Source organism: Seriola lalandi, unplaced genomic scaffold (assembly GCF_002814215.2).
Source record: "Seriola lalandi dorsalis isolate HSWRI2012SDOR001 ecotype SW California unplaced genomic scaffold, Sedor1 jcf7180002054676, whole genome shotgun sequence".
In the NCBI taxonomy this organism is placed as follows: domain Eukaryota; kingdom Metazoa; phylum Chordata; class Actinopteri; order Carangiformes; family Carangidae; genus Seriola; species Seriola lalandi.
In genome coordinates, this window is record NW_019525229.1 from 462,039 (window position 1) to 488,754 (window position 26,716).

Here is a 26,716-nt window from a genome sequence, read left to right on the forward strand (position 1 = left end):
CCCTCCAATTCTCTGTCTTTGCCTTTCTCTCTCCACCTCCAGTCAAGCTCTTTGAGGTGATAGAGACAGAGAAGACTTTGTACCTGGTAATGGAGTACGCTAGTGGAGGTAAGTGCGTGTCACTGTGAAATCATTCCCCCCTGAGGCTCGGTACTCTCTTAGAATCAAATGGTTCCCATCAAACAAAAAATGCTTTTCCCCCTAATGTACAGCCTCTACAGTCAGTTTTCCAGAGAGATGTTATCAGAAATCTCCTGTTTTTTTCTCTTGTTTACCATCTCTATTTTCTTTGCACAGAACATTGTTGACATTATAAATTTTAAAAAAAGGAGCTTGATGGCCACTCTTGTATGAACCTTCTCTTGTACTCTTGTACTCTTGTACTCAGCACCCCTGGTATAGACACAGATGAAAGGGAAATTATGTGACGGTAGTCTGTTACACTGTTACTAGTTAAACAGTGCAGTAATCATTTACCCAGAAAACATGAAAATGAGGAAAATAATAGATTGTCAGTTTTTCTGTTTCATTGAAGTCTGTAGAAAGTAGTAAATAATGACCACTTTAGGTCGATGTCACCATACTTTGTTTTTAAAGAATAATACTCAAGGAGTATTAGGTCAATGTCCCTTTGACCCAATACTCTGGCTTCAAGGAGACAAGTATCAGGTTCTAACTCTAGATCTGCTCTCCTCCTCTTTCTCTCGTCTCCCAGGAGAGGTCTTTGATTACTTGGTCGCCCATGGCAGGATGAAGGAGAAAGAAGCCCGTGCCAAATTCAGACAGGTGTGTGTACTGGGAAAAAATGTCTATTTGTGTGTGTAATTCTGTATAGATAATTTATGCTAATGCATGTATATTTTTTGTGTACATTTAAGTTGGACTGAGATTAAAAGTGCATAACCAGCTTACAAGTGTCTGCATTTGTTGAATAATGGCAGGTGGGACGGGAGCAGAAGGAATAATTTTTAAATGGTGTAATTTATGATTAAAAAAATTAACCTACATTAGTTACCACTAACTAATTAATGTCAATTATATAAATAAAGACATTTGTTGTTTAATTTAGCATTCCTAGTACTTCAGCATGATTCTATCCTGATGAAATCCTAATGAAGAGCTCTGTGTCTTTTTATTTAATTGTCTAACCAATTCAACCTCTTTCATCTTGTCATCCTCTTTCCCTGTCTCTTTCTGTTCCCTCCGACTGTCTCCCTTTTTCTCTCCCTCACTCACTTTCTCACTCTCCAGATTGTGTCAGCGGTGCAGTATTGCCATCAGAAGTGTATAGTACACAGAGACCTCAAGGTGAGAACACACCCATTGATGAACTACACTGAGTCTCTCTCGCTCTCTCTCTCTTCATGAACAGCCGAGCTAGAGGCTAATCACAAAGATGATATAATGTCTCTCTTCGAGTACTAGGGCTTAAGCGCACACACACTCTATCTATATTTTCTTACAGTCTTCGATTCACATTATTTTTTGCCAAAAATGAAATATAACACACACTCACAGATTTACTGATTCCAGGTCATTTTGGTTCATAGTATTATGCAGAGTTGTAAATCCTCTTATTGTGCCAGCAGGCAGACCTGTAGCCAATACATTATCATGATTACTGTTACAGTAACCATACAGGAGCCTCATCGCAAAGTTGATTTTCCACTCATGGCTATTTTCGACATTTTTTGCTTTGACCAAGGTCATGAAATATTTTCTACACTTTAAGCAGATAATGATGGTTGTCATTTATAAAAAGGGCTGCATGGGAAATAAGGGGTCTCTGGAGGACAGACAGTTTTCATTATTGTAATGCGTAGCATCCTGCACATTACCCTAATCACTCTTGATCTGGGGGTTGTGATGTAAAATCTGGCACAGGCTTAACTCAAGTGGGTCCTACGCTGCAAGAGCCAATTTTGATGAGCCTTCGTTTCACAGAAAATCTAAATTTACGCTCTGTGTGTCCCAAGATGAAAACAGCAGTGTGGCTGCGATCACGCTCTGCATAAGGTTTATACTGCTGTATCTACTAAAGTGGTTGCTCCTTTTTCTTGAACATCAAAGAGTAAAATTTTGTTGTTTGGCCAACTTAAAATGTTAATGTTAATTAGTTGTAGATGATTAAATCTGCAGACAAAAACTAAGAAGGCAGTGTTCATGTATTTCTTAGGTCAGAGCTTAAACATTATGTCATTGTTGTATTTAATGTACACACACACACACTCACACACACACACACACACACACACACACACACTCAAACAGACAGAAGCTGCAGAGTATTCAGAGCAAGTGAAAAGGAGAGCGCACCTGTTGCTAGGCAACCCCCGCCTCCTTGCACACTGGCTCACTTTAGGCTTAGGGATACACACACACACACACACACACACACACACACACACACACAGAGAGAGAGAGAAGAATAAACTGTGGTAGCTCACTTTGCCCATTGTGTGCTTCTTGTAGGCCCCAGGCCATTACTCTGAAAACCCCCTCACTCACCCCAGTTTTTTTCCCAGAGAAAGGTGTATTTCAGACAGTCTGTCTGTAACGAGGTGGAATGTCTTGTCTTCAAACTGATTTGCATGTCAGAGAAAATCGTTGTTACACTGACACTGGATGTCAGGGTGGCCTATTTGTTAAACTCTGTTATTCTGCTACAAAGTTTGTGTAAATCTGACCAAGTGTAAAAAGAGTTTCCATATGGGAAAGTAAAATATCACAGTACCGGATCACACAAAGCAATTCTAGTCAAGTATTTGTGTTTCATTTCTTGGCACATGCAATACTCAAGAAAGGATAAATCCCAGCACATTAATAATCCTGTATCTCTTTCTCCCAGTTTTACTCCACATCCTCCTGCTCTCTACATCATAATTATGTCTTTATTTCTGTCTCTTTCCTCTCCCACACTGTCTGTCTGCAGGCGGAGAACCTGCTGCTGGATGCAGATATGAACATCAAGATAGCGGACTTTGGCTTCAGTAATGAGTTTACTCTGGGGAACAAGCTGGACACGTTCTGTGGCTCCCCGCCCTACGCAGCCCCAGAGCTCTTCCAGGGCAAGAAGTATGATGGGCCTGAGGTGGACGTTTGGAGCCTGGGGGTCATCCTCTACACACTGGTCAGCGGCTCGCTGCCTTTCGATGGACAGAACCTTAAGGTCAGGAAGAGGAGAGAGTGTGTTTGTGTGTGGCTTCAAGTGCATTACATAAGAAGATGTCTGTATTCTGTGGGTGGTTGTAGTATTTGTCATGCTGGTTTCTGTTCCCTTTGCCCTACCGAAAGCAGAAACTGAACTCAACAAAGAGTGAATGTGTAAAGTGATTAAATGCCAACCCAAGCGCTTTGTTTTTAAATTGGTTTTTGTGGTGTGATACACTGAAACCTGGAACTTTTTTCAGTTAAGCCTTTAATTCACACCACCTGTCGCACTATGGATTCAGTCCGGACCCACATGACTCACTCTGGAAGTGCAGACACATTTTGGGTGGGCGATATGACATTGAATGTGGTAATATTGATATTAACATGCCAGTGAAACACCATCTAGGCTTATCAAATATGCCTTTGCACTACCTCCTGCTGTGTGGAGTTTTGTTTAACACCTACATTACTGGTTTTACTATTTATTTAACAGAGAGCTTCACTGTCTTCTAACTTCCCTTGTGCTGTGCTGGGGTTGTAGCTGAAATAAAATGTAGTCCTTTTTTATATGTGTGATACTGGTGCACTGGTTACATCAGTGTTTCAGCTTAATCTAAAATTTTGATTTATGTATTTATTTGTTTGTTTGTTTATTTGATAGAGACAAGGCATGTTAACAAAAATCTGTACAAAATACATGATGTAAACATGCCGGATTGTAGCAAAAATGCTCATTTACATCCATAGAACCTAGGCAGGTAACATAAAACAAAAAACATTACAAGTCACAATACACTACTACAAATATAAAGCACACAAATAAAAAGACAAATGCATTTTGTTGCATACTGAGTTAAAAATGCTCACAGATCTGGTTTGACTCAGTTTTGCTATTTGATAGATTTCTACGCACAATCAATGTCTCATTGTGCAGTTTTACAACAGTTAAAAGTTGTCACTGCACTTATCCTTATATTTCTGAATAAATAATAATTAACGAGAAACCTTCAATAAATCAATAAAGGCCACTGAAGTAGATTACAAACACTGTAATGTGATGTAGATTATTTGTGCCTGGTGACTCACAGTGCTTTTGTTAACAACTGCATTATCATGAATTAATCACACATTTTATGGATGTATGGAAGCCAAAAATCTAATGTCAGCATAATCAAAACAACCAGAAAGTGTGTGGATATAATTGTTTTCTTATATCACCCACATACTATGCTACCAGTGTGTTTGAATTGTAGCTTCTTGAAATACTAACCAGCTTTTGGTTAGATAAATGTGGGACTTGTTCAACAAAACTATTAATCATTTGGGGGTGTAACCGCAGCTAATTCAAGCCTTATCTTATTGAACTAGATGAAGAGAGACTTTAGTAGCTGCATACAGATGAGACAGATTTCTTTTTGAAACGCACCTAAAAATGTTGAGTATTTCTTCAAACACACAACTGACAAAAAAAATCAAGATGACTAATCAAACTTTTTGAAAAGTCAAGGCCTACTTTTTAAAATACCTAAAGCTGTGAGACCAGGAATGTGTGTGTGTTCAGATCTAGATATTTGGAGACTGCTTTTGACTTCCCGTGGCTTTTTCCCCATCTCCAGGAACTGAGAGAGCGTGTGCTGCGTGGTAAATACAGGATCCCCTTCTACATGTCTACCGACTGTGAGAACCTGCTCAAGAAGTTCCTCATCCTGAACCCCTCTAAAAGAGGCAGCCTCGAGGTACACACATGCATTGACACACATACACAAAGCTCAAGATACTGACAGGAAACCCAAATAACTGCATTAATAAGACTAGTTAGAGATCAAGCACTGAAGGATGTTGCATATAGTGTAGTAGTGGTGTTGGGTAGTTTTAGAAATGCTTCTCAAATCGTGTTTTTTGGTGGGGGTTTTGATTTTATTCTCATATTGAACAAGAGTTAAACTCTTTATATTTAACTTAAGACATGTAGACTGAAAAAAGCTCTGTATCTAATAATAGTAAGACCTGATTTTGTAAATAATTACTCTGTCCACCAATGTAAAAGTGTGTCACACCTGGACTTGTTTCACCAGCTATATGTGAGTTTGTTGCTCAGGTGTAAGGTGCTTTTTAAAGGTATAGTAAATACTTGTCAGTTTGGTATTCATGAGTTACTAAATTTGGTTGCGTTAAAGGTGGATGAATGGTGACTGTTTTAAATGGAAGATATTAGTTAGACAGCAGGACAACAATAAATAATGTTTTCTGCATGCACTGCCTTGCCACGTTATATTTAACATTTAATAACATGCAGTGATTTTTGCTTGATCCTGTCTTTGTTTGACCTGCCAGATGTTAAAGCAGCGCCGTGAAAATACTGTAAAGAAAACTCAAGCTTTAGTGTCAGAATTCAATCCTGTGACTGTTTCATTTGCACCTGCTTTAGAGTTTGTGTGTTTAAATCGGGAGTGTGCATTTTGGTGACCGAGGTTGATTGAATTTCCATCTGAATAAACAATCAGTTTAATGTCCATATCATCATCCATGTTTATGTTTATGAGTACACATTTTAAAACAAAATAGCTTATATTAAGGAGTTTATCCTTAATTTTGACAGATCAATTAGTGTAGCCATGTCTAAAAATATAATGGTTCAGTTGGTAAGGAAGATTTATAAGCTTTATTTGCATATTAACAATAAATACATCAGGGTTCACCCATGAGAGAAACCCTGCTGAAGGAAAATAAATAATAGAGTATTAGTGGACTCTCCTCTTGTTTTTCTTCCCCTATTTCCTTAACCTCTACCCCCTCCTCTGCTTTCTGCTCCTTTATCCTCTTGGCATCTCATGTCTCCCTGTATCTGTCTGTTTGGCTTGCTCCCAGCAGCAGATAATGAGGGACCGGTGGATGAATGTGGGCTACGAGGAGGAAGAACTCAAACCCTACATTGAACCCCAGCCAGACTATAAGGACCCCAGGAGGACAGGTCGGCACAGGAACACACTGAAAAACAAAGAAAAATGTATTTCTTTCTTTACTCACATTCAGGCGCACTGATGTTTCTTTTTTCCACTCACATGAAGATAATTTATCTTTTTGAGCATTATGGTGTCACAGTTAGCTCACCAGTCTAATTATTAACTGTTTTTGCTGTGTGTGTGCAGACATCATGCTGCAGATGGGATTCTCTCAGGAGGAGATCCAGGACTCGCTGGTGAACCAGAAGTACAATGATGTAATGGCTACATACCTGCTACTGGACTATAGGAACTCTGAGGTACACCGTTTCTCTCTCTCTCACATTCACACATAACACCCACATGCTGTCCTTTTAACTGACGGTGATAAATGGACAGACCTGGCATCTATTTAGCCTACATTTTAGTAAATAATACCAAAGTATATTGAAAGCACCACTATAATACCATAGCAGTTATTAGCTGTTGGTTGAGGCTCTTTTATGGAATCATAGTGATGAAATACATTAAACCGTCAAACTAAACAGCTCTTGTGAGTTCATCATTATATATTATTCTATGCAGAAGGGTGACAAATTAAAGGAAAAATGTGTCTTAGTAAGGTGTTGGGCCACCACAAGCCCCCAGAACAGCTTTAATACTTCTTGGCATTGATTCTACACGTCTGTGAATTCTAATGGAGGGGTGGATGATGGTGGTGGAGAGTGTTGTCTAACACGTCGATCCAAAATCTCCCACAATTTGGTGAGATCTGGTGACTGAGAAAGCTGTAGCATATGAGTCACATTATTTTAATACACATCAAAGCATTCAGTGACCCGTCGTGTCCTATGAATGGGGGCGTTGTCATCCTGAATGTGGCCACTCCCATCAAGACTGAAATGTTTCATCGTAACAGAAAGGTGATCACTCAGAACAAATTTGTATTGATTTGCAGTGACTGTTCCCTCTAAGGGGACAAGTGGAGTCAAACCAAGCCAGAAAAATTTCCCCTACAGCAGAATGGAGCCTGTAGAACCTGCAATTGTTGGGCTCGAGCATTCAGGCCTGTACCGTTCTCCTGGTGTACACTACTCATGCACTCCCCCACTTGTGGAGAATATGGTGAACGATGACTCGTCTGACCATATCACTTCTCTTGAGACCAATGTCTGTGATTTTCACACCACTGAATTTAAAGTGTACATTCATCTTTGTAATGAGGGGTTTATGCACTGCAACCCTACTATAACACCCTTATGTAACTGTCAACAAACTGTTCTTTCTGACAGTCTGACTCTTCTCCTGGTGTCTCAGTCACCAGGAGAAGAGTCAGACTGTCATTTGGAGACTGCATCTATTGCACAAGCATCACGGTCACCAAATGCTATTGGCCCTTTTCACTGACGTCTTTCCCATATATGTGAATTCAGATGTCACTTAAGTCACTGTTCCCATTGAAACCAGTCAGTTGAGCAGTCTATAGATATTTTCCCCTTGTGATCTTGATACAAAGTCCGAAGCAGCTGGGCCTGTTCAGCATTTTTATACTTGCCACAGAGCATGACTGGATGTTTACTGCTTAATTGTACCATGCAGTGCACCTGTGTGAAAGGATTTGCATTCATTGTTTCTCCGCTCATTTATTCAGGATTTTCCTTTAATTTGTCAGCTGTCTGTATATTTTTCACTCAAGGCCTCAGAACATACCATTTGCTGTCAACTTTGAATTTGACCAAATATATTTATACTCAAAATACTTGCTTATTCTCACAACAGTACGATGTATAAAAGCACTATTTTTAGTCCTTTGTGTTTGTTGTACACACGCCACAGTCTCTCTGTATCTGCTCCCGATGCACAAGTAATCACTACCTGTGTTGTTTTTTTCTTCTTCAGCTGGATGAAGGTTGCATCAAGCCTCGACCAGGAAGTGATGTAAGCAACATAAACGCCCCCTCCCCGCCTCATAAGGTACAATGAGAACACATAATATCTTCTGCTAACAGATAATGAGGTCTCCCAACTCCAGCCAGTGACAAGTTCACTAATGTGACCACATTTTTTTTTTTTTTTTTAAATTCGATTTTTGATTGTAGACCAACATACACGTGAACCACAGAAACCAATACCTTCCTAGACGCTTGAATCCAGCAGTGTTTTTGGTTTAATGTGTGACCGGCCCTATGGACTAGAGAGGAGTGGCTGCAAACATAGCTCTCGGTTTGCATACTTACATCCCAATGTATGTAAACACCCTCTGACATAAATGCCATATTGACATGTGTCTCCATCTTGCCTCTCTAAGGTACAGCGCAGTGTCTCGTCCAACCAGAAGCCTCAGAACCGCAGAACTACCGACCAGGGTGAGATTGGTGTGTGTTGGAAGGGAAGGGGAGAAGCTGGTGCGTGTTGGGAGAAGGAAGAATGGATCGAGATTGGGATCAGATTCAGTGTTTGAAAATAAGCCTCACACATTTATTTTGAACACACTTATAGCCATGTTGGGAGGAGGGAGAGTGGACAGAAAGGAAGAGTAAAACGGATGGACCGGGGTGGGCTTGATATATGTTGAAATAAAGGTTGAAGTAAGAGAGGTGTGGTGATGATGTAGAAAGAATAGGGAAGATGAGATGGATTTAAGAGGCCTGGCAGAGAAGATTGAATCAAAGAAAACCACAAAAGAGGGTGAGACTGATGTCGAATAGAGTGATGACAGGAAAGTGACAAGTGAGTGGAAGAGCAGAAGATGATCCAGATTGGAGGAAATGTGAAAATGTCAAAGGCTTGAGCACAACAAGTGACAGCCTTTCTGATGCACTCTGTTTTGTTTTTTTCTCTCTAGGCTCCTCGTACTCTAAGAGGGGGGGTCAAGCAGACAACCGGACTGCAGGGGAGGATTCTGGGAGGAAGGGTTCGTCAGGCAGCTCCACTACTAAGGTGCCGGCCAGCCCTCTTGTCTCCTCTGACCGCAAGAAAAGCGCCACGCCCTCCACCGTAAGACCAAACTCCCACGCCGCTTACACAACATTTTATTAATATCACCAAATACAAACAGAGATCTGTAAAAAGACAAACTAAATACACACTGTGGTTATAGTGAATAAACAGCTTTCTCTGTGTGAGGGGTAGAAAAACACATCTGCTGGAAAATTTTTGAGGAATCCAGAAGCTGACTTGTACTTTGAAGAGTAACAATGACTTTCTGTGCAAGCTAGCACCAGTCATATTTTATCTTAAGTTGTGGACCAAAGGTTAAATCAAATGCTAGTTACTAATTAAACATGTTGAAATACATGGCTATATAACTATGAAGGTCTTCTTCCATGTAATAAGAAAGTGGAAGTGTGACTCCTGAGGGTTATGCCTGTGTTTGTTTTTGGTCATCTTCCATGTCGTCTTTTTCTATTGTTACAACTGCATTATAGTTAAGCGATTCAATTTCTGAGCTTAATAGAATTGTCTAGTTTGTGCATTAGATATACACACCCAAAAGAATAGTTAACATGTTTTTATCCTGGTCTTGAAGCAAAGTATAGGCCTTTCTCACAGCATTCTCACTTGTCATAGTAGGGAAACCACAGGTGTTTCCTAATTGAATAATGAATGACTCTATTCTGTCATCCACTCAGTTGGCACCATTTGAGAATAATAAGGTCGTATTATAACTAATTCAACAAGTGTCAGCAGTTTCAGCCAACATAGTAATGTGGAATAAACTTGTTGTACCAATCTTAATTTTGTCAGATCTTTCAAATTTTGAAAATGTGTTACAATATAAAACGTTTCATCTCCTTCATTATTGAAATTGTCCCATAGAGTTTGCTTAGACTGTAACATGTGCAATTAAAAATCCCATCACAGCTGTGTTGACCTACACAGGTGTTTTCACTGAAGTTTTCTGATTACACCTTTCCCCAGGGCTGTGTAGGAATGTTATGCTCTATTGACGTTTCTCTCACTCTCTCTTACTTTGGTTGCACCTGTTAGGGCAGGGCAACTTTTACAATTTTTTCTTAGTATGTGGACTTCTGCTCCGCCCAACCTCAACTTGATCGCAGCTTATCTGTCAGGGTAATGGAAACACCAGTGCAGGTGTGCATAGACTTTAAATGAAAAATGAATTTGTTACAGCGAATACTCTTGAGGCATAATTTGGTGAAGATTTCAGGTAATTAGTCAGTCGTTCTCGCTGATTGGAAAGCTTCCTCAAGGCTGTTCTAGGAATAATTGGTCACCTGTGTACCTTAATGTCACTTGTCCATCCTCCCTCTGCTGCTCTGATCTCTAACCATCTATAATTGTGCCCTCAATCTTAATCATTTCTATATTGCTAACATTTTTCTCATTTTCTTCCTCTCTCCCTTCAGAATAGCATCCTGTCCACCGGTACTGGTCGCAGTCGGAACTCTCCTCTGACCGAAAGAGCCACGCTGAGCCAGGGCATCCAGAACGGCAAGGACAGGTACATGCATAAATGCGCAGTTACATAAGAGGGATGTTTTTAAAAGAGGAGGACAAGCACACCCACATGCAGTTGTTCCTACACACACCCTTTTTCTCTCGTCATCGACAACCCAACTAGTTGCTGTGAGGCAGCGCTGCGTCCTCACTAAAACACACTTAATACAAACACACTCACTATGGTTTGTGAATGAAGCAGTCCCACAGCTGTCTCAGGGACTGAATCCCAGACCTTGGCTGGTACTCTCCAGAGCTCTGCCAGCTGGCTCAGGGAGGCCCACAGCCTTCCCCCAGGGTGGGGTGAGCCCTCCTGGACAAGGAAATCAGGCTCTCTTGGGTATTTAGGCCAAACTTCCAGTAGATTACAGATTACCCGAGATGGTCTGATGGAAGCCTGCCAGTCAGAGCACAGCGGAGTTTGATGGACACGCACGCCCGCATTCTCTCTCTTTAAACTCTAACGCTTCTTTCTTTTCTCTTCTGTTAATAAAGATTTCTTCTTCCCCTCATGATAAAAAATTAATTTTGACCGCCACCAATATTGCAGTTTATTAAACAGGAAGTTTTTGTCCAAAATCAAACCATTGATAGAAGGTTAAGGGTTTGCAGGTGTTAAACTACAGCTAAAATCCCAAACTGTTAATAATCCTATATTAGTAAATAAAAAAGCAGGATTTCTGTTTTTCTTTGATGATATAAGGTGCACCAATGGGTTTAGCCATAAGTCAAACTCCATTCTTTTCCTCTATTTCCTTGAATTGAAATTTCAGAGTGTGATATTCCCTTCCTTTTACCCTTTCTCATTTGTCCTTCATAAACGTGATTCATCCTTCCAACTCTCCTTTCTTCCTGAACCACATTAAACAACTTCACTCTGGACAAAAAGGTCTTTTGGCCACATTGGAGTTGCTTGATTGTGGACTTCCTGTCTTCCCTTTAAAGCCGTAAAAACACAACCAACGTTGTCGATTTAAGACGTCTGTGCCGCTGTATTAGTCGACCGGGAGTGCAAACGCCTCATGCGCGTCCACACACTCAACCACCCGAACACCACTCATGCTTTAACCAGCCATATGCTTTGTGTGCTTTTTCAAAAGCATTCAACATTAAGCCAAACCATAATCCCTACTATGATGGAGTGGTCATTGTCATTACTGCTTTATTACTTGTTCATGTATCAGTCTCAAATGACCCCCTTGTCCCCACAATGATATCCTGCCTAAAACATGTTACAAATAATTTAATTGAATCCATGTCTAGTCTGTAAAGTCTGATGTGTTTTAAGAAGATTCTATTGTTTATTCCTAAACACTGAATGGTGACAAAGGGGTCATTGGAGACAGCATTGCTTTTTTAGTACTGTGGGCCTGTTAACCATGATAGGCTCTGCTAACCTAGTGGTTGTCATCTGCTTTGATTTTAAAGTTACTTTATTTGATCATCATAATGCTTTGAAGTTTGGGCTTTTGTACTTGCTAGACCCTCTCCCCTCCCCAATTGTTTCTGTCCTTTTCCCCCTAATTTTCTTCGTTTGGTCTCCTCTTATCTGTGTCTGAGCTCTTGTCCCTCTGGATTTTAAGTCACTCACATTTTCTTGGCATCTCCTTTCTTTTCTTTTTTTTCCCCAGCTTCTTGTCTTTATATTAATCTTTCTTCTTTTTCTACTCTCTCTCTCTCTCTCTCTCTCTCTCTCTCTCTCTCTCTCTCTCTCTCTCTCTCTCTCTCTCTCTCTCTAAGGAGATTAGGAAGACTTGTGATGGAATATTAACTCTTAGTAACACTATATGGTCCCTTTACTTGCCTCATAATAGGCTTACACATACACAGAAATATCCACACACACACACACACACGCACACACGCACTGAGGCTCTACACATACAAACTCATTGACACACACAAGCTTAAACATACATGTCACACATGCTCAAACGGTTGCCACACATTGGGCTATCCAATGAATGTGGTTATTTTTCCATCACTAGCCGGGCTAATCCCTGTCAGAGAGTGTGTGTGTTTTTCTCTCTGCTATGTGTTTGTTTTCTTTGTAATTAGCAGCTGTTTGGTTGACCTCTGTAAATGTCCCTCTCTCTCTCTCATTGCTCATTCCTCTGCTCTCTTCAGCTATCTGTCCGTCTCTCTGTGGTACCACTCTGCCCTATCTCTTACTGTTTGTTTCTATGTGTGGAAAAAGTCAAGTTAGAGCTGTCAGTAATGTGCAGAGCTTTGTAGCCCGTAGCAACCTGATTAAGAGAGGGTTGAGGAAATAGCCAGTGCTGTTTTGCTCAAGTAAAACAAGTAATCCTTGTTCCTGATACAGTTTAGATTGTGTGCAGTTTAAAAGGACCGGAAGACTTGAAAAGGAGAAGTCAAGCACTTGACAGACAGAAGTTGCAAGACAGGTCAAACCTATAAAACTACAAGCTTGTGGGTCAGAGTGATCATTTCATAACAAGACAGTGAAACAGCTTTATGTCCTGCCCTACATCTACTTGTCTACATAGAAACTTGGCACCTTACCTGCACATTCTTCTGAAAAAGAGAGCAAGTTAATTGATCTTAATGTAGAATTAAATTACAACTAACAGTTATTAAGGGCTGCAACTAACATTTATTTTAACTATTCATTAATCTGCAGATTATTTTCTTGATTAATGAATTACACATTTAGTTTATAAAATGTCCCAATATCCAAAGTAACCTCTTCACATCACTCATTTTGTCAAACCAACAATCCAGGACCCATAAACACTCAGTTTACCATCATAGAAGACGAAGAAAACCAAGAAACAGTCTCATTTGTGGAGATGGAATCTGTGAATTTTTGGTATTTGTTCTTATTTGTTCTTAAAAAATGACAATTAATTATCAGATCTGTAGCAGATACATTTTCTTTGTATCAAACAAATGATTATCTTAGCTCTAGTATCTTCTTCTACAATCCACAAATCTTTCTTTTTTTAATCCAGAAACCCAACTGTTTTTGATTAGGCATGTTTCTAGCCTCCTTCTCAAGAGGTCAGACAGATGAAGTGGCAGCATTACAAATGATCAAGAACCATGAAATTGTTTTTCAGGCGCTGTCATAATAAAAAAGTGAAAATAATAATACCTACGAATTATGTAGCACGATTATTCCAAAACAGTGAGGTAGTGTGCTTCACAAAAGATTGAAACCAGACAAAAATACATACAAAAATGGGGCCATTTAAAGCAGAAAGGTTTTTTTTTTTTTTTTTTTTTTTTTTTTTTAAAGGCAACAAAAAAAGATTTTAAGAAAAGTGGTGGTTGAGGTCAAGTTTAATTAGTAGCTAAACACTATAAACTGTTGGTAGTATTTTTCCAATATGGAGGCCTGTAACAGAGGCAGATTAAGTCATCAGTAAAATATTGGAGGGTCCTCAGTCTTTATGTTCTGTCTTTATCCACATAAATTGTCTTAAGTGTGTTTTCAGTCTGTCTCAGCTAACAGAACAGTGTGTGTTAAAGTTGGTCTTTTGTGCTCTGCCTTTTGTGTCAGGTAGATTTTACATGAAAAGATGAAGGCACAACACAGTCATACACTGAGTGTGGCTTGTGATTTCTTTTTGTTAAACCACAAAGCAGCGACTTCAACAGCAAAAAAGACCAACTTTTCTTCTTTGTTCACATCCTCTTGCTCTGCGTGTTTTCTCTGTCTTTTTGTGTCTACTTCCTTCTGCTCTCCCCCTTACCCGCCCCACCCTTAGTGTGTTCGATAAGTGCTGCTTCTAACCATGCTCCACCTCACCTCTCCGCCCACCCACACACAAACCCCGCCCGCTGTGTTTGCCTGTGTGTATGTTTGTGTTGTGCTGGTGTGTATGTTTGATTGGCGTGTTTTTCCTGTGTTGTTCACGTTTGTTGGTGTGTTTGCATATACGTGTGTGTGTGTGTTTGTGTGTGTGTGTTTCGGGCGGGGCACTCCTCCTCCTCCTCCTCCCCCCTCCTCCCTCCCAGCCTAAACACTCCGGGCTCCCGCGCCTCTACTGCCTCGGCCGCTGCCGTCCTCTCCTCCTCCTCCTCGCGTCCCCGCCACCACAAGTCCCTGTCCTCCTCCAATCATCCATGCCCCTCTGACCTGCACGCACCACGGCCCAGGCAAGTCTCTCACTCTCTCTCTCACACACACACACACACACACACACACACACACACACACACACACACACACACACACACACACACACACACACACACACACACACACACACATACCCACACAGATTCCTCAGCCCCCTCAGCATGTACCACTTCACTCAGCAGAGATCATCATCCTGCCCGCAATGGACAAAGAGAAAAAAAGGTGAAGAAGAAGTGATTTGTTGGCTCTGAAACCTTCCACCGCTGCTACATTAAAGGGAAAGCACCAACTTTTTTAGGGGGGGAAAACAAAACAACTGTTTGATGATTACCTTTGAATCACACAGTGACAAATCCTGGCACACAGCAGTGAACTGTGTGCCAATATTTTTACCCCAAAATAGTGAAAGCAATCAAAGAGGTACATTTTCCTCCCCAAAGAGTTGGTGTTTTATTCAACATAAACTGCTCTGCTTGCCAACAGCAGCCACACACACACCTTCAAATTAGCAAAGTTTGCCTAACTTGTACAATATCTGTATTTTATATACTTTCCAATATCTTAATGCCTTTATATTGTCTATATTGTTATTGTCTTTAAGTCAACTAAAATCGTTAGCTACAGTACACGAACAAAATATAAAATGAAGTGACAAAGTAATAGAGACTTTGTATACTTTGTATTTGTCAACACATTCAAGAGGTTAAGAAGTTTCTGAAATGGAAAATTGCTGAACCAGTGAGAAGTTCAGAGGTCTGACCTTTGAAAATGACACACTTGTATTAATTTTTTTGTTACGATGGCTAGAATGTGTACGGTTTTAGAAACTTGTAGTTTTTGAATCTTCTCTTACCAGAGAAATTTAAAAAATGAGCAAGAATCAGGAAGCTATGTTATCTTAAGTAGATGGTGGAGCTGTAGAAAACTGTACAAGCTAAACCTGATGACATAGCTTGTCCCTGGCCAATCAGTGCCTCTGAAACCTCACATTTACCCAGCGGACCATAGCTGAACAGTGGGAGCTTGAGAACAAGAAGAGCAGGTTTTTCACGATACCGTACCTCTTACAGACCAGATGTGTTTTTGTTTTTTTTACTAATTTTGTTCCCTTGAAAGAAAAAAAAAACTCAAACAAATTTATAGAAGAGATGTTTATGGACCAGTGAGGATTAGGTTTCCATGCACAGAGGTCTCAGTAGCTTATAAACTGTGTGCAGGCTAACCCTTTATATAAGCTTGGTTATTGGCTGGCTTGATGATTAGATGTGCTGTGTATCTAACTTCTAGGTCAAAGAAATAAATCAGTAAAACAAGTTGAACGAGCTGCTGTTTCCTGGAAACCCTCTGTTGACATGACAGGATAAAATTGTGATATGCTGTCATCGTAGGCATTATGGAACAACTGAAAGCTTTAACGGATCACAAATCTCAGCCCTAATTAATTTACTGTTCATATTATTTTATTATTGAAAGGAAAAAGAAGGAACAAAAAGTCTTTGGTGATATATGCAGAAAAGGTGATATATGCAGAAAAGCCTCCTTAGCTTCTTAGCTACTCGGCCGTCAGGGCACAATATAAGCAGACTCTGGTAACTGCAGCATACAAGAGACAGTAATGTTAGTGGTATTGAAGGAAATAACCACTTAATCTAAGAATCTAAAACGACTATCGCTGACATCTGCCGGTAAGTTTTCAGGCTGTTCAGAATACTACAGCTAACCAGCTAAGCAGCTGTCTAGCTACAAAATGGCATAAGTGAGAGCCAATGTCGTATGCTGCTGTCTGGATGTTGGTCATTGGCACTGTCATGTTAATTTAAATATATACAGGTTATTACTTTATGCAAATTTGATTCTTGAAATGAATGTTTTAAATGACTTTTTGCAGAGACGTTTTCCATCTATTTAGATCTATAGGCAATAGCACAGATATTGGTAAATGCATTGATGGGTGGTGCCTTCATGAGACTGAGTGCTTTTTAATGTTGTAAAATGTTTTTTTTTTTACGTCACAACAAAGAAAGATCACAACATAACATTCTGTGTCATAACCATAAACCACAATCAAAATATTATTACATAACTGTAAAAAGACTTGTCAAAAAAGTGATATTGAGGGAAAAGAACCATATTCAGCATCTAAAAAGGTCATATTTTTTGCTGGTTGCGCACACTATATTTCAAATATCTAATAAACACTGTTTTATATAGTGCCTACTGTTTACAACACTACATTTTTAAAGAACAAATAAAGAGGGTGAATCATCTCTTTAACAACTACGTTGATTCATGAACTTTCCTCCCTGAACCCTGCAGGCCTGGATAGTCTGCCTGGAGACTGGTTGTGGGACAGTGCTTTATAATGTTCTGTTAGTTAGGGTTATTATAAAAAAAGATAAATACATATAAAAGTGCAAATGTTCAGAATGTAGAATCTGTTGCATGCCCTGTGTGGATGATTGTCCTCCATCTGGTTTTCCTACATGTTGTACTGACAGTGGGGTTTTCCCTGGCTGGGAGAAGTGGATTTCTGTCCCGTGTTAAGGACGTTGAGTCCATTTTAAGGTTCCCACAGTGTCTGTTTTTTGTTCTCAAGGGTTATTAATTGCTCCCTCTACATGCTCTGTAAACTCACCTCAGTTATGAAGTTGCCTGGGAAAACCCCATCTCTGTTTATTAAGCTTTGACTACACTGTGACAGGTCTGGTTAAATGAATGAAATGGAGTGTGTCTTGTTTTGTGTCTGTGTGTGTATCTGTGTGTGTGTGTCTATGTGTGTGTCTTTGTGTGTGTCTGTGTATTTGCTGTCTGTGTGCTTGGTCTGGGTGTGTTGCTTTGTTGGCTAGCTCCCCTGCTTGACCATGTCTGTCTCAAGGGCTGCTTTGATATTTGGAATTTTAGTCGTCTCCCTTCCCCTGCCAGCCATGTGTCACAATACAGGGTGAAAGGTCTTTGAATATGTTCCTCTTAAATACTGTCTGAGGCTGAACTGATATGCCACTTGTTCAGACAGAGACCCCCACCCCGCTTTGTGACAGTTGTCTTGTCTTCTTGGAAAAAAAAACCCCCATAAATGTCAGGCTAAAATTCCAGCAGAGCAAATGTCAAGGTGGCCCTCTGGCTGTATGTGGTTTTGTCTGCTCTATGTTGAAGTCTTGTTCTGTTGCATGCGTCGTTCAGCAGTGAGCTTGGGCTGTTCAGAACCTGGTTGGGAACGCTGGAGAGAAGGTACCCCTCCAACACATAGACTGTACCCTGAGTGAGGAAAAGGCACCTTTTCTCAGAACATAGTCTGTGTCCTTTATTCCCATTTATTCCTGTTTATCCAGCTGTCCCCGAATACCCTTCTGATTAACTTTTTAAATACAGTTCTTATTTTTAACAACCAGAATTCATGTGCTGCAATGAAGCACGCCATGCTGCACACAGGCAGTTCCAGAGGTGCAGTCTACTATAGGCAAATAAAGACTAACCTAGTCTAACATTAAAATAATAATAATAATAAAAATATCTGTGCCATATAGACACATCAGCCTGAATCCACTTTGTAGCACACAGTCTTTAAATGCTCACACTCATCACTACACTTCTCCTTAAATCTGGAAGTGAAAATGAAAAACCTTTCATATGTTGAAACAAATTGTAAAATATGACAGCTCTCTTCATCTCAGCATTATGTAGTGCTTCCTAATAAAACAATCATCTTCATAAATATCAACACGTACAACACTGGTCCCCACTGATCAGCCGGATCCAGCCTTTCTTTCCTTGCATCTGTTTTCATAGATGAGCTGTGTTTGTGTGTGTTTGTGTGTAGGTCACCTGTCATCCACAGCGCACAACTTGAGCACAACCACACTGAATTAGACGATATGCTTAATCTGTTCATCACACAGCTACGCCGAATGAAAAGCCTCTTGATGTGTTTTGTTTTTCTGTGTTGAGTGTTGAGTGTGCTAGAGGTTTGCACGGGACCTTTTTTTTTTTTTTTTGCAACTGCACCTGCCCAATAACAGCAATTTGGATCACTACCATCTCAGCAATTTGGCCACTGCTGCATATAAAAGTTTCTTTTTAATGTAAGATGTTTTTGCAAATTTCTTTTATACATCAAAAAATGTTAATGTAGTTATTGAACTGTTTGATAAGCTGCATTTTAAAAGATGTGAACTTAAAAAAAGCTTCATTATGCAATATGACTGACAGTAAAAAGATCCCACTTGAGGCAGGCGTAGCAGATGATAAAATGTTTGTTCCCTGCTTTTGGTAGTTTATGTTGTTTACCAGAAATAAAAACGTAAATTATGTAAGAATTAGACTTAAGAGCAGCAAAGATACTGTTGCTGTTATAGATTAGAGGGGATGGCAGATGGTAGTTTCTAATGTAAGTGTCAGTGTGACTACTCTAGAATGAGTGGGAAAGAGAGAGAAGAATAATTTATCTTGGGGGAAAATATTTGGTCCCTTTGCAGATCTCTACAGTGAATTTCTTTGTTTATTTGTTTCTTCATTTATTCCGCTCATTCACCTGTCTTGTCTTTTTTTTGTGTGTGCACTTTGCATTTGTGTTTTTGCCATTTCCGTTTGTTGTGATCTTGTCATCTGGTGCAGGTGTGCTAGTGCCACACACTGGCATGAAAGATGCACACTCACACAAGCTCACAAAGCAAATGCAAGCTTTTAGCTGATTGAATAGTCAGTGTGCGTGCGTGTGCGCGTGCGGGAGAGAGAGGTTTGTAATGTTTTGCCCTTAGGCCGAGGCAAAGAGGATTAACTGTGTATCTGCGAGAGTGTGTGCATGTGTCACTGACCTGATGTGGCCCCAAATATTGAGTTGGTGGACTTTAGGGATTATAAGAAACATCAGGGCGAGCAGACGTTGAACAGACATAGATACTTGTATGACCTTAAACTCAGGTAAGTAGCACTTAAGAGGAAGTTATTTTCTTCTATTGGTGTTTGTCTAACTGTGTGTTCTTCTCCCACACCCCTCCTCTTCACTCCTCTCCCCTCTTTTTATGTCTTTCTTCTTCCTTTCTTTGTGTTTCTCTCCTCCTGCATCACCTCCAACATGTCACTTTGTTAATCTACCTCTTGTTTTCCTTCCCTTTTCATCCCATCCTTCCTCTGTCATGCTTTCTTTATTTCTTGCTTTTTTTCTCCTGTCCCATCTTCGTCACCCTGAATTCTTCTTCATTTGCACCTCCTCTTCTCTGCCTCTTCCTCTATCACACATCCCAACCCATCATCTCTCCAATCTTTTCTCACCTCTTCCTTCTTCTCTACATCCACCTCTCTGCTCTTCTACACCCCTCCTCTTTATCACCTTTTCTTAACCATTCCTCCCTCCCTCCATTTTCCTCCCCTCTCTCTTTCAACTCTCCTCCATAGTGCCCCACCTCAACGGGCGCCCGGTGCCTCCCCATCTGCCCACAACATCAGCAGCGCTGCCGTGTCAGACCGTACCAACTTCTCTAGAGGGGTGGGCATCCGCAGCACGTTCCACGCTGGCCAGCAGCGAGGTGCCCGGGACCAGCAAGGCTCCGCCTATCCTGGCGGGCCTGCTTCCCCATCACTTTCACACGGCAACAGCCAGGCCCGGAGGACACATGGCGCCACAGGGATTTTCAGCAAGTTCACATCCAAGTTTGTACGCAGGTGAGTGGTGAAGGAGCATGGGAAAATGGGAAGGGTGAAAAGTTCAGATTATACTTTTGTGGCTACACTGTGAGAGCAGAGAAAGGAAGTAGTGAAACAGAAGAGGATATGGGTCAGAAAAAGAGAGCTTGTATTTTCATGAATGCAAAGCAGTTGAGATAGCAACTGTTCTATTTATTATCCAGCTACTCTGTAGCTTAAATACAGTTTGAAGCTTTTTCTGAGTGTTGAGGTTTGAGCTTGAAGCAGAAAATGACTAGGTTTACATTACAAGTCACTTCATGTGCTCATTTCCTCTCAGGAATGTTATACTGTATGTCCATGTCATCACTGGTTTTCAGAGTATTTCTTTAAAGGGCTGATCTCATCCTCATCCCTATCACTAAACTGGTGCCGATCTGTAAGTCTGCTGAGAGTAGAAAGGGAGAGGAAGGGAACAGCTGTGTCTTCTCTATAATTTTGTTTGGAGCTGTGGTGACTGAGGAGTAATTTTGGTTTTGGTTCTACGTCTGGCCCAGTTTCACTTACTTACTCTTCTAGTGCAGGTTGCAGCAGTTAAACTACTCTTACAGCTTGTAATGAAAAGTGAAGTTGTTTATTTATGGGTTTTTTTTAATTTTCTCTGGAAGTGAAGTCAGTTTTGTAGCAGTGAAACAACTCCCTGTGTAAATACAGTGAAGTGAAAGAGAACATTGTGGTTATAAAAGTGGAAGGGAAAGTTAGACTGATATTAGCTTATTTTGGCTTTTGACAAATAAATATTGGCATTAAGTTGAATTGAATTTGATATGTGCTGATGCCAAAATGACCTTGAAGTACACAACAAGATTTGCATTGAGGAAATATGTTGAATAATGCTAGTGAAAATATATTATTTACAGGCGGTATTTTATTGGAAAAGTAGGGTTTCAATGATTAAGCAATGAATTAATGCTATTCTACATTTTCTTCTCATTTCCCATAAAAAAAAAAAAATCTATAAAAAGACCAAAATCAAATAATGTGTTAGTTAGTCTTTCAATACTTTATGACTTCTCTACTCTGTCTGTGGCATTCAGCCATGTCCATACATACAGGAATTATAAATAAAAAGACCACAATTATATACAGTGGGGTCCAAAAGTCTGAGACCACTTTCACATTCATGGGAATTTGGTCTCAGACTTTTGGACCCCACTGTAATTAGATTTTTTAAAAAAGGTCAAATAATAATAATGATGATATAAATAGCTGTGCTTTGTGGTTTGTAGCAAACATTACTCAAAACCAGATTAATACAGTTAATACATACAGATGAATACATACTTAGTGCTTTAGTGAGTATTTACGGCAGCACGATGATGTGTGTGGGAGTGACTCAAAATAAATTACAGTGCCCATGTTCAATAGTTTTTGGACAACAATGGAGCTCTGTGACACAGAGGAGTGAGATATTTTTTTTGTCTTTTCATGGATTTTTCTTTTTGGCACCTGACTTGTCCTTTAAATTACATTGCACTAAAATATAACTTTTTACAGATCGACAAGTCAATAGCAGATTCTTACAAAGGAAAATGGTGAATTATATTATGCAACAAGGCCGGAGAAAATAAATTCATAGGCATATACTTAAGATATTGTCTATTTAGTAGATAATTGGCAGTGTTTTACTCAAATCATGTGTGAAGGGTGATGAAGTCTGTACATAGTCCGCATGAGAGAGAAGGACAAGAGTGTAGAAGAGACGAGAAGAGGAGCAGCGGGGTTTATTAATATCAGAGACCACAGTCAGACTGACAGGTGTGCAGGAGAGGAGGTGACAGGAAGTGAGGGTGTAAAGGTGGCAGGAACGATGAGGACTGAAAAAGGGAGGTCCAAGTGATCAATGACAGGATGAGAAGCAGAGTGAGCAGGTAAGGTCGAGATTTTCGTCTTTGCACCTGTGTCGCCGACCAGCCGTGGAGGTTCATTTTGAATACAGCTGTTGAAATGTGGGCGAGAAAGTGAGAGTGCGGTTGTATTTTTGGTGATTTAGTCAGATTAAACAAGGCAGGAATTGAGAATGATCAAGTGTCTTGCCGGCATGTGTGTGTGTTAGTGTTGTGTGTGTGTCTGTGTGGAAGAGGCGGAGGTACAGGCACAGGCACTCTCCAGGCCTCCCACTCAGAGATACTGTAGCTCTGTGGCGGCAGTATCCATGGTTACACCGGAGATATCACTTTTCCCTCAACTATAAATACCGCTAGTGGGGACACCTTGACACACATGCATGCGCACACACACTCAACTTGGCTTGCTGGTAGGAAGTAGAGGTGGTGGACACAGAGAGATTGTGTTGCACTTGTACAGTTTGACTGCACACACGCACGCACACACACACACAAACACACACACACGCACATTCACTAAAGCTGTGTATTTTATTAGCATATCATATAACCTCACCACAGCACTTTTTCGCTTGGTCTGGAGAGTGATGTTTCTCCGTCCTTCAAATACATTGGTATGTTTGCGAGTTTGTGTGTGTGTGTGTGTGTGTGTGTGTGTAGGAGATTTAAGTTTCAGTGTGTTAAAGAGTGTTTTAAGTGTGTTAAAGTTTAAGTTGTTGCTTAACCTGCACTTTCTCATTTGAAATGTGTCTGTATATAAGAGGTGGGTTACTATCTATGTTTTTTATTTATTTTTTTTAGTTTTCATATTTGAACTATTCACCACACAAACACTTCTTTTCAGGATCGCCCCGGACTGCTCTGTATGTTGAGGAGCACTTAATTTCATGTTTTTTGGGGGGGGGGATTTTCCCACAGAGCCCATTAAATCCCCCTAAGGTGGGCTCCTGCGCTCCTCCCGGGGTGCATTTTATAATGTTCACACATTCACACCAGTAATCCCCACATTTAAACACATTGAGACTGAAAGTTGATGGCACTGATTTTCTTTTTGTCTTGTTCATGTTAATGTTGGTCTGTGCTTCCTGCTTCAATTCCAAGTGAACCTGGTTCATGTTGGACTTTTATTTCTGACAGTTTGACGTTTGCTACTCAGAGGGCAGCTTGTCTTTTACAGCAAAGTCATAAATATATACGTTTTATACATTATACGTTTTTTTCTCTTTCTTTCTTTATCCCTCTTTTGTTTTTGTAGAAATCTCTCGTTCAGGTTTCCGAGAAGGTAGGCAACATCCCCAACGTTAAATATAACCCCTTGATATATATACGTATATTCTCTTCTTCATATATATTTCACATATATATAAATATATATATATATTCCTCCCTTTTTGGTGTTTTGTGCGGCTTTTTGTTGAAATCTTCCTTTTGTGCCTTGAGCCTTATCTTTTCTCCTCCTTTTTTTTTCTGTGGTTGGCCCCTTTTTTGAGCCTTCTGGTTTTGAGTGCCGTGTTTTGGCCCACTTATATTTTTTCTTTATTTTATTTTTTTTACTAACTTCCCCCTCACCCACTCACGCATTTAACACACTCATTCCATCATCATGCGGCACAATAACACCTCAACCATCTTCCTCTTCGTCCCTCCATCGTCCCACCTCTTCTTCATCCCCCACCCCTTTTTTCCCCCATTTATTTGCGAGGTAGTGTGTGTGAGCTCGTATCTCAACTGTAGCGTCCCAGATTTAGGTCAAGTTATAATGGTGCAATAGATCAAACTGCTCCCTTCCTGGTCTTAACCCTTTCAGTGTCTTAGTTTCAGATGATGGTAATGTGTTTCTGTTCAGCCTAATAGAGAACTCTCTCTGCAAATCTTAAACATTGGTGAAGTAATGGTAAAAAATGTCATCCCATCGACCAAACATCGGTTTTTAATACATATGAAAGATAATCGAAGCACAAAGATGGGAGGTGTCTGTTATGATCAGGTGTTTTCATGTCAGCCCAGTTATGTAACATCACCCAGGATTGTTTAATGTTGGTAACCATCATTCTTGCTAACGCCACCTACCGAACCATCACCCACCTCACCTTCATCAGTTGGGTCACCATAACTGAATTTCCTCAGCCATAGACACTGAAGTTGTTTTTAGTTTTTTTTTTTTATTGTGAAAGTTTGTGTAGCTTACACTGGGAAGGTAGCGTGCCGTGTAAGAATAAGTCCCTGGTTGTAGTTGTTCGCTGTGGATGGAGGTAGAGAGGATGACAGGACCCAGGAGGGACGGAGCTGCAGTGTTTCTCAGGCTGCACTCTTTTCTGGAGGCTGCACTCTTCCTTTCTTCCATCGCTCTGTTCTCACTCTGGCACTGGCTCTAACAGCAGCAGCAACAGAACTGGATGGCTTTGACCTACTCTGGCTGGAAAAGACCTTTTATGCTCTGAACACACACACACACACTCGCACACTCACACACACACAGATGACACATCATGCAGATAAATGTACATTTGCACTGACGCACCCAGACATTTGCATAAACACACAGTATTTCCACCATGCTCATGTAGATATTTGCACTATATGCAGATGCTAAACACATATCACATTTATATATGTGAACGCTGATCACACATCTCACACCCTCATGTGTCGCACACACTTGCTTTTTGAGTGTGTTGGCCTCTTCTTACCAGCAGGTAGAGCAATTTTCTTTAATCTGGACCATTGCTCCACCTGGTGGTTGGAAGTTGTAATACTACTTTAATTTCACAGTGTTCTGAAACCTTTCAGTTCTTCTATATACGCAACAATACATTTAAGCTATTTAAAGATTCTTATACATCATTTGATTTGAAATATGAGAGACACAATACTTATTTATAAATGCAGGGTGAATAGGTTGTTATGGAACTGAGTAAAAGAATAGATTCTCTAGTGCCCCGTTTGAAGTGGACTGTGTATGTGAGGTATAACGAGATCAAATAGTCATCTTATCAGTACTTTGTTTTCCCTTGATGTCACAGAGTCCCTTTCTGGGAGCCATTTTGCATCCCTTCATGTTTAGCTAGGTCACATGCAAAACGTCACAAATTATTTATTTTACACTGTTCACCAGTTTACCTCTATATTTTATTATTATTTACGAAAGCCTTGTTATAGCTTATTGCCACTTCTCCCATTTGTCATCTTCCATGTGCTCGTTTTTAACCATGTTTCTGTTGCAGGAGGTATTTTACATGATGTTTTTGGTTATTTTTTTAATGGGGCAAAACAGGAATGATCCCTTTTCCCTCAGCAGAATGAATTTAAGACCATAAACTCCATAAACTGTTGAATTTGTCATGTGTGTGTCAATGTCCATCCACCGTCTGCATGTGTTGTGCTGTTGTCTGTCTTTGTGTTTCTATGTTGTTGTTGTTTGCTTTTTTCCCTTCAGTTTGTCTTTATTTTACATGTCTGCTGATTAGTGTTACACAGGCTGCAGCTAAAGTAATGTTAAAATTGTCTGTGTGTGTGTGTGTGTGTGTGTGTGTGTGTGTGTTTGTGTCTGTATGTGTCCGTGTGTGTGTGTCTGTATGTGTGTGTGTGTCTGTGTGTGTGTGTGTGTGTGTGTGTGTGTGTGTGTGTGTGTGTGTGTGTTAAACAGCCTGTGTGGAGGTCCAGTGTTACTAATAAAGGTTTTCACAGGACCCACCCTCACCATGCTGACCATTCTGTTCCAAACCATTCCATCCTGGTCCACTTCACATTTTGTTCCCATCATTTCATTTTGTTGGAATACGTTCCATTCCATTCCAAGCCATTCCATTCGGTTCCAGCCTGTTGGCCTGTACTTAAATTCCGCTCTAAAATGAACCAGTACATTTTGAGCTCTCTTTCCATTTAATTTTGACCAGCTCATTTTCTAAACTGGTTCCATTTCAATTCAGGCCGTTCTGATCCATCCATCATTTTTTTCTGGTCCTTCCTGGAGCTGGCTGCACCAGCTCTTTGTAAGTTCTAAAAATGTCACACCAAATGAACAATATTGTCAGTTAGGTGTCTCAATGTAAACCACATGAATACCTCTACCTCTGAAGCATGTAGCTTGCGATGCAACAGTGAGTTCCTGTTTGATTTGATGGCTCTACAGATGTTTCCTAGCAACCAATTTACACATAGCTGAAGATGTATGTAGCTAAGACTCTCTTTATGTTTTAATGGTGCAAACCAGTTTAGCAAGTAACTAAATTGGAAATCGCTAAATTTGAAAGTAGCAAAACTAGTTAAAACCGGTAGTAACTAAGAGCTTTGGATGGACTTCACACATGAATGTTAGTATTGGATTTACAAACAGCTGGTTCAGCTCGATCCTGTTCTCATCTTTTCAAACCGTTCCGCTCTCATGTTGTCTGCTGAGTGGTGGAGCTGTAAGAAAGTGGCTGAACAGAGTGGTGCTGGAACCTTAAGCAGCTGCCGTAGCAATGCATTGTGGACTGTGACGTCCTCAGGTGGCTCTGGGCTTAAATTCGAGCAGCTGGAGTGGAATT

At 40.3% G+C, this 26,716-nt stretch overlaps 1 protein-coding gene across 11 annotated transcripts in view; it reads left to right on the plus strand.

The window, feature by feature from the left end:
* Nucleotides 1-26,716, plus strand: part of mark2b (MAP/microtubule affinity-regulating kinase 2b) — a 53,251-nt gene that overhangs the window by 22,259 nt on the left and 4,276 nt on the right. For 3 of the 11 annotated variants that reach the window (XM_087178082.1, XM_087178084.1, XM_087178088.1), the window contains exons 5-18: nt 43-108; nt 716-786; nt 1,252-1,308; nt 2,933-3,169; nt 4,770-4,889; nt 6,022-6,160; nt 6,303-6,415; nt 7,995-8,069; nt 8,404-8,461; nt 8,941-9,092; nt 10,466-10,560; nt 14,538-14,678; nt 20,053-20,319; nt 23,443-23,469. In XM_087178082.1, the coding sequence (XP_087034208.1) occupies nt 43-108; nt 716-786; nt 1,252-1,308; nt 2,933-3,169; nt 4,770-4,889; nt 6,022-6,160; nt 6,303-6,415; nt 7,995-8,069; nt 8,404-8,461; nt 8,941-9,092; nt 10,466-10,560; nt 14,538-14,678; nt 20,053-20,319; nt 23,443-23,469 (1,618 nt within the window). The remainder of the gene's footprint in view (nt 1-42; nt 109-715; nt 787-1,251; nt 1,309-2,932; nt 3,170-4,769; nt 4,890-6,021; nt 6,161-6,302; nt 6,416-7,994; nt 8,070-8,403; nt 8,462-8,940; nt 9,093-10,465; nt 10,561-14,537; nt 14,679-20,052; nt 20,320-23,442; nt 23,470-26,716) is intronic. The other 8 variants (XM_087178085.1, XM_087178086.1, XM_087178089.1 and 5 more) reach the window with 6 other exon arrangements.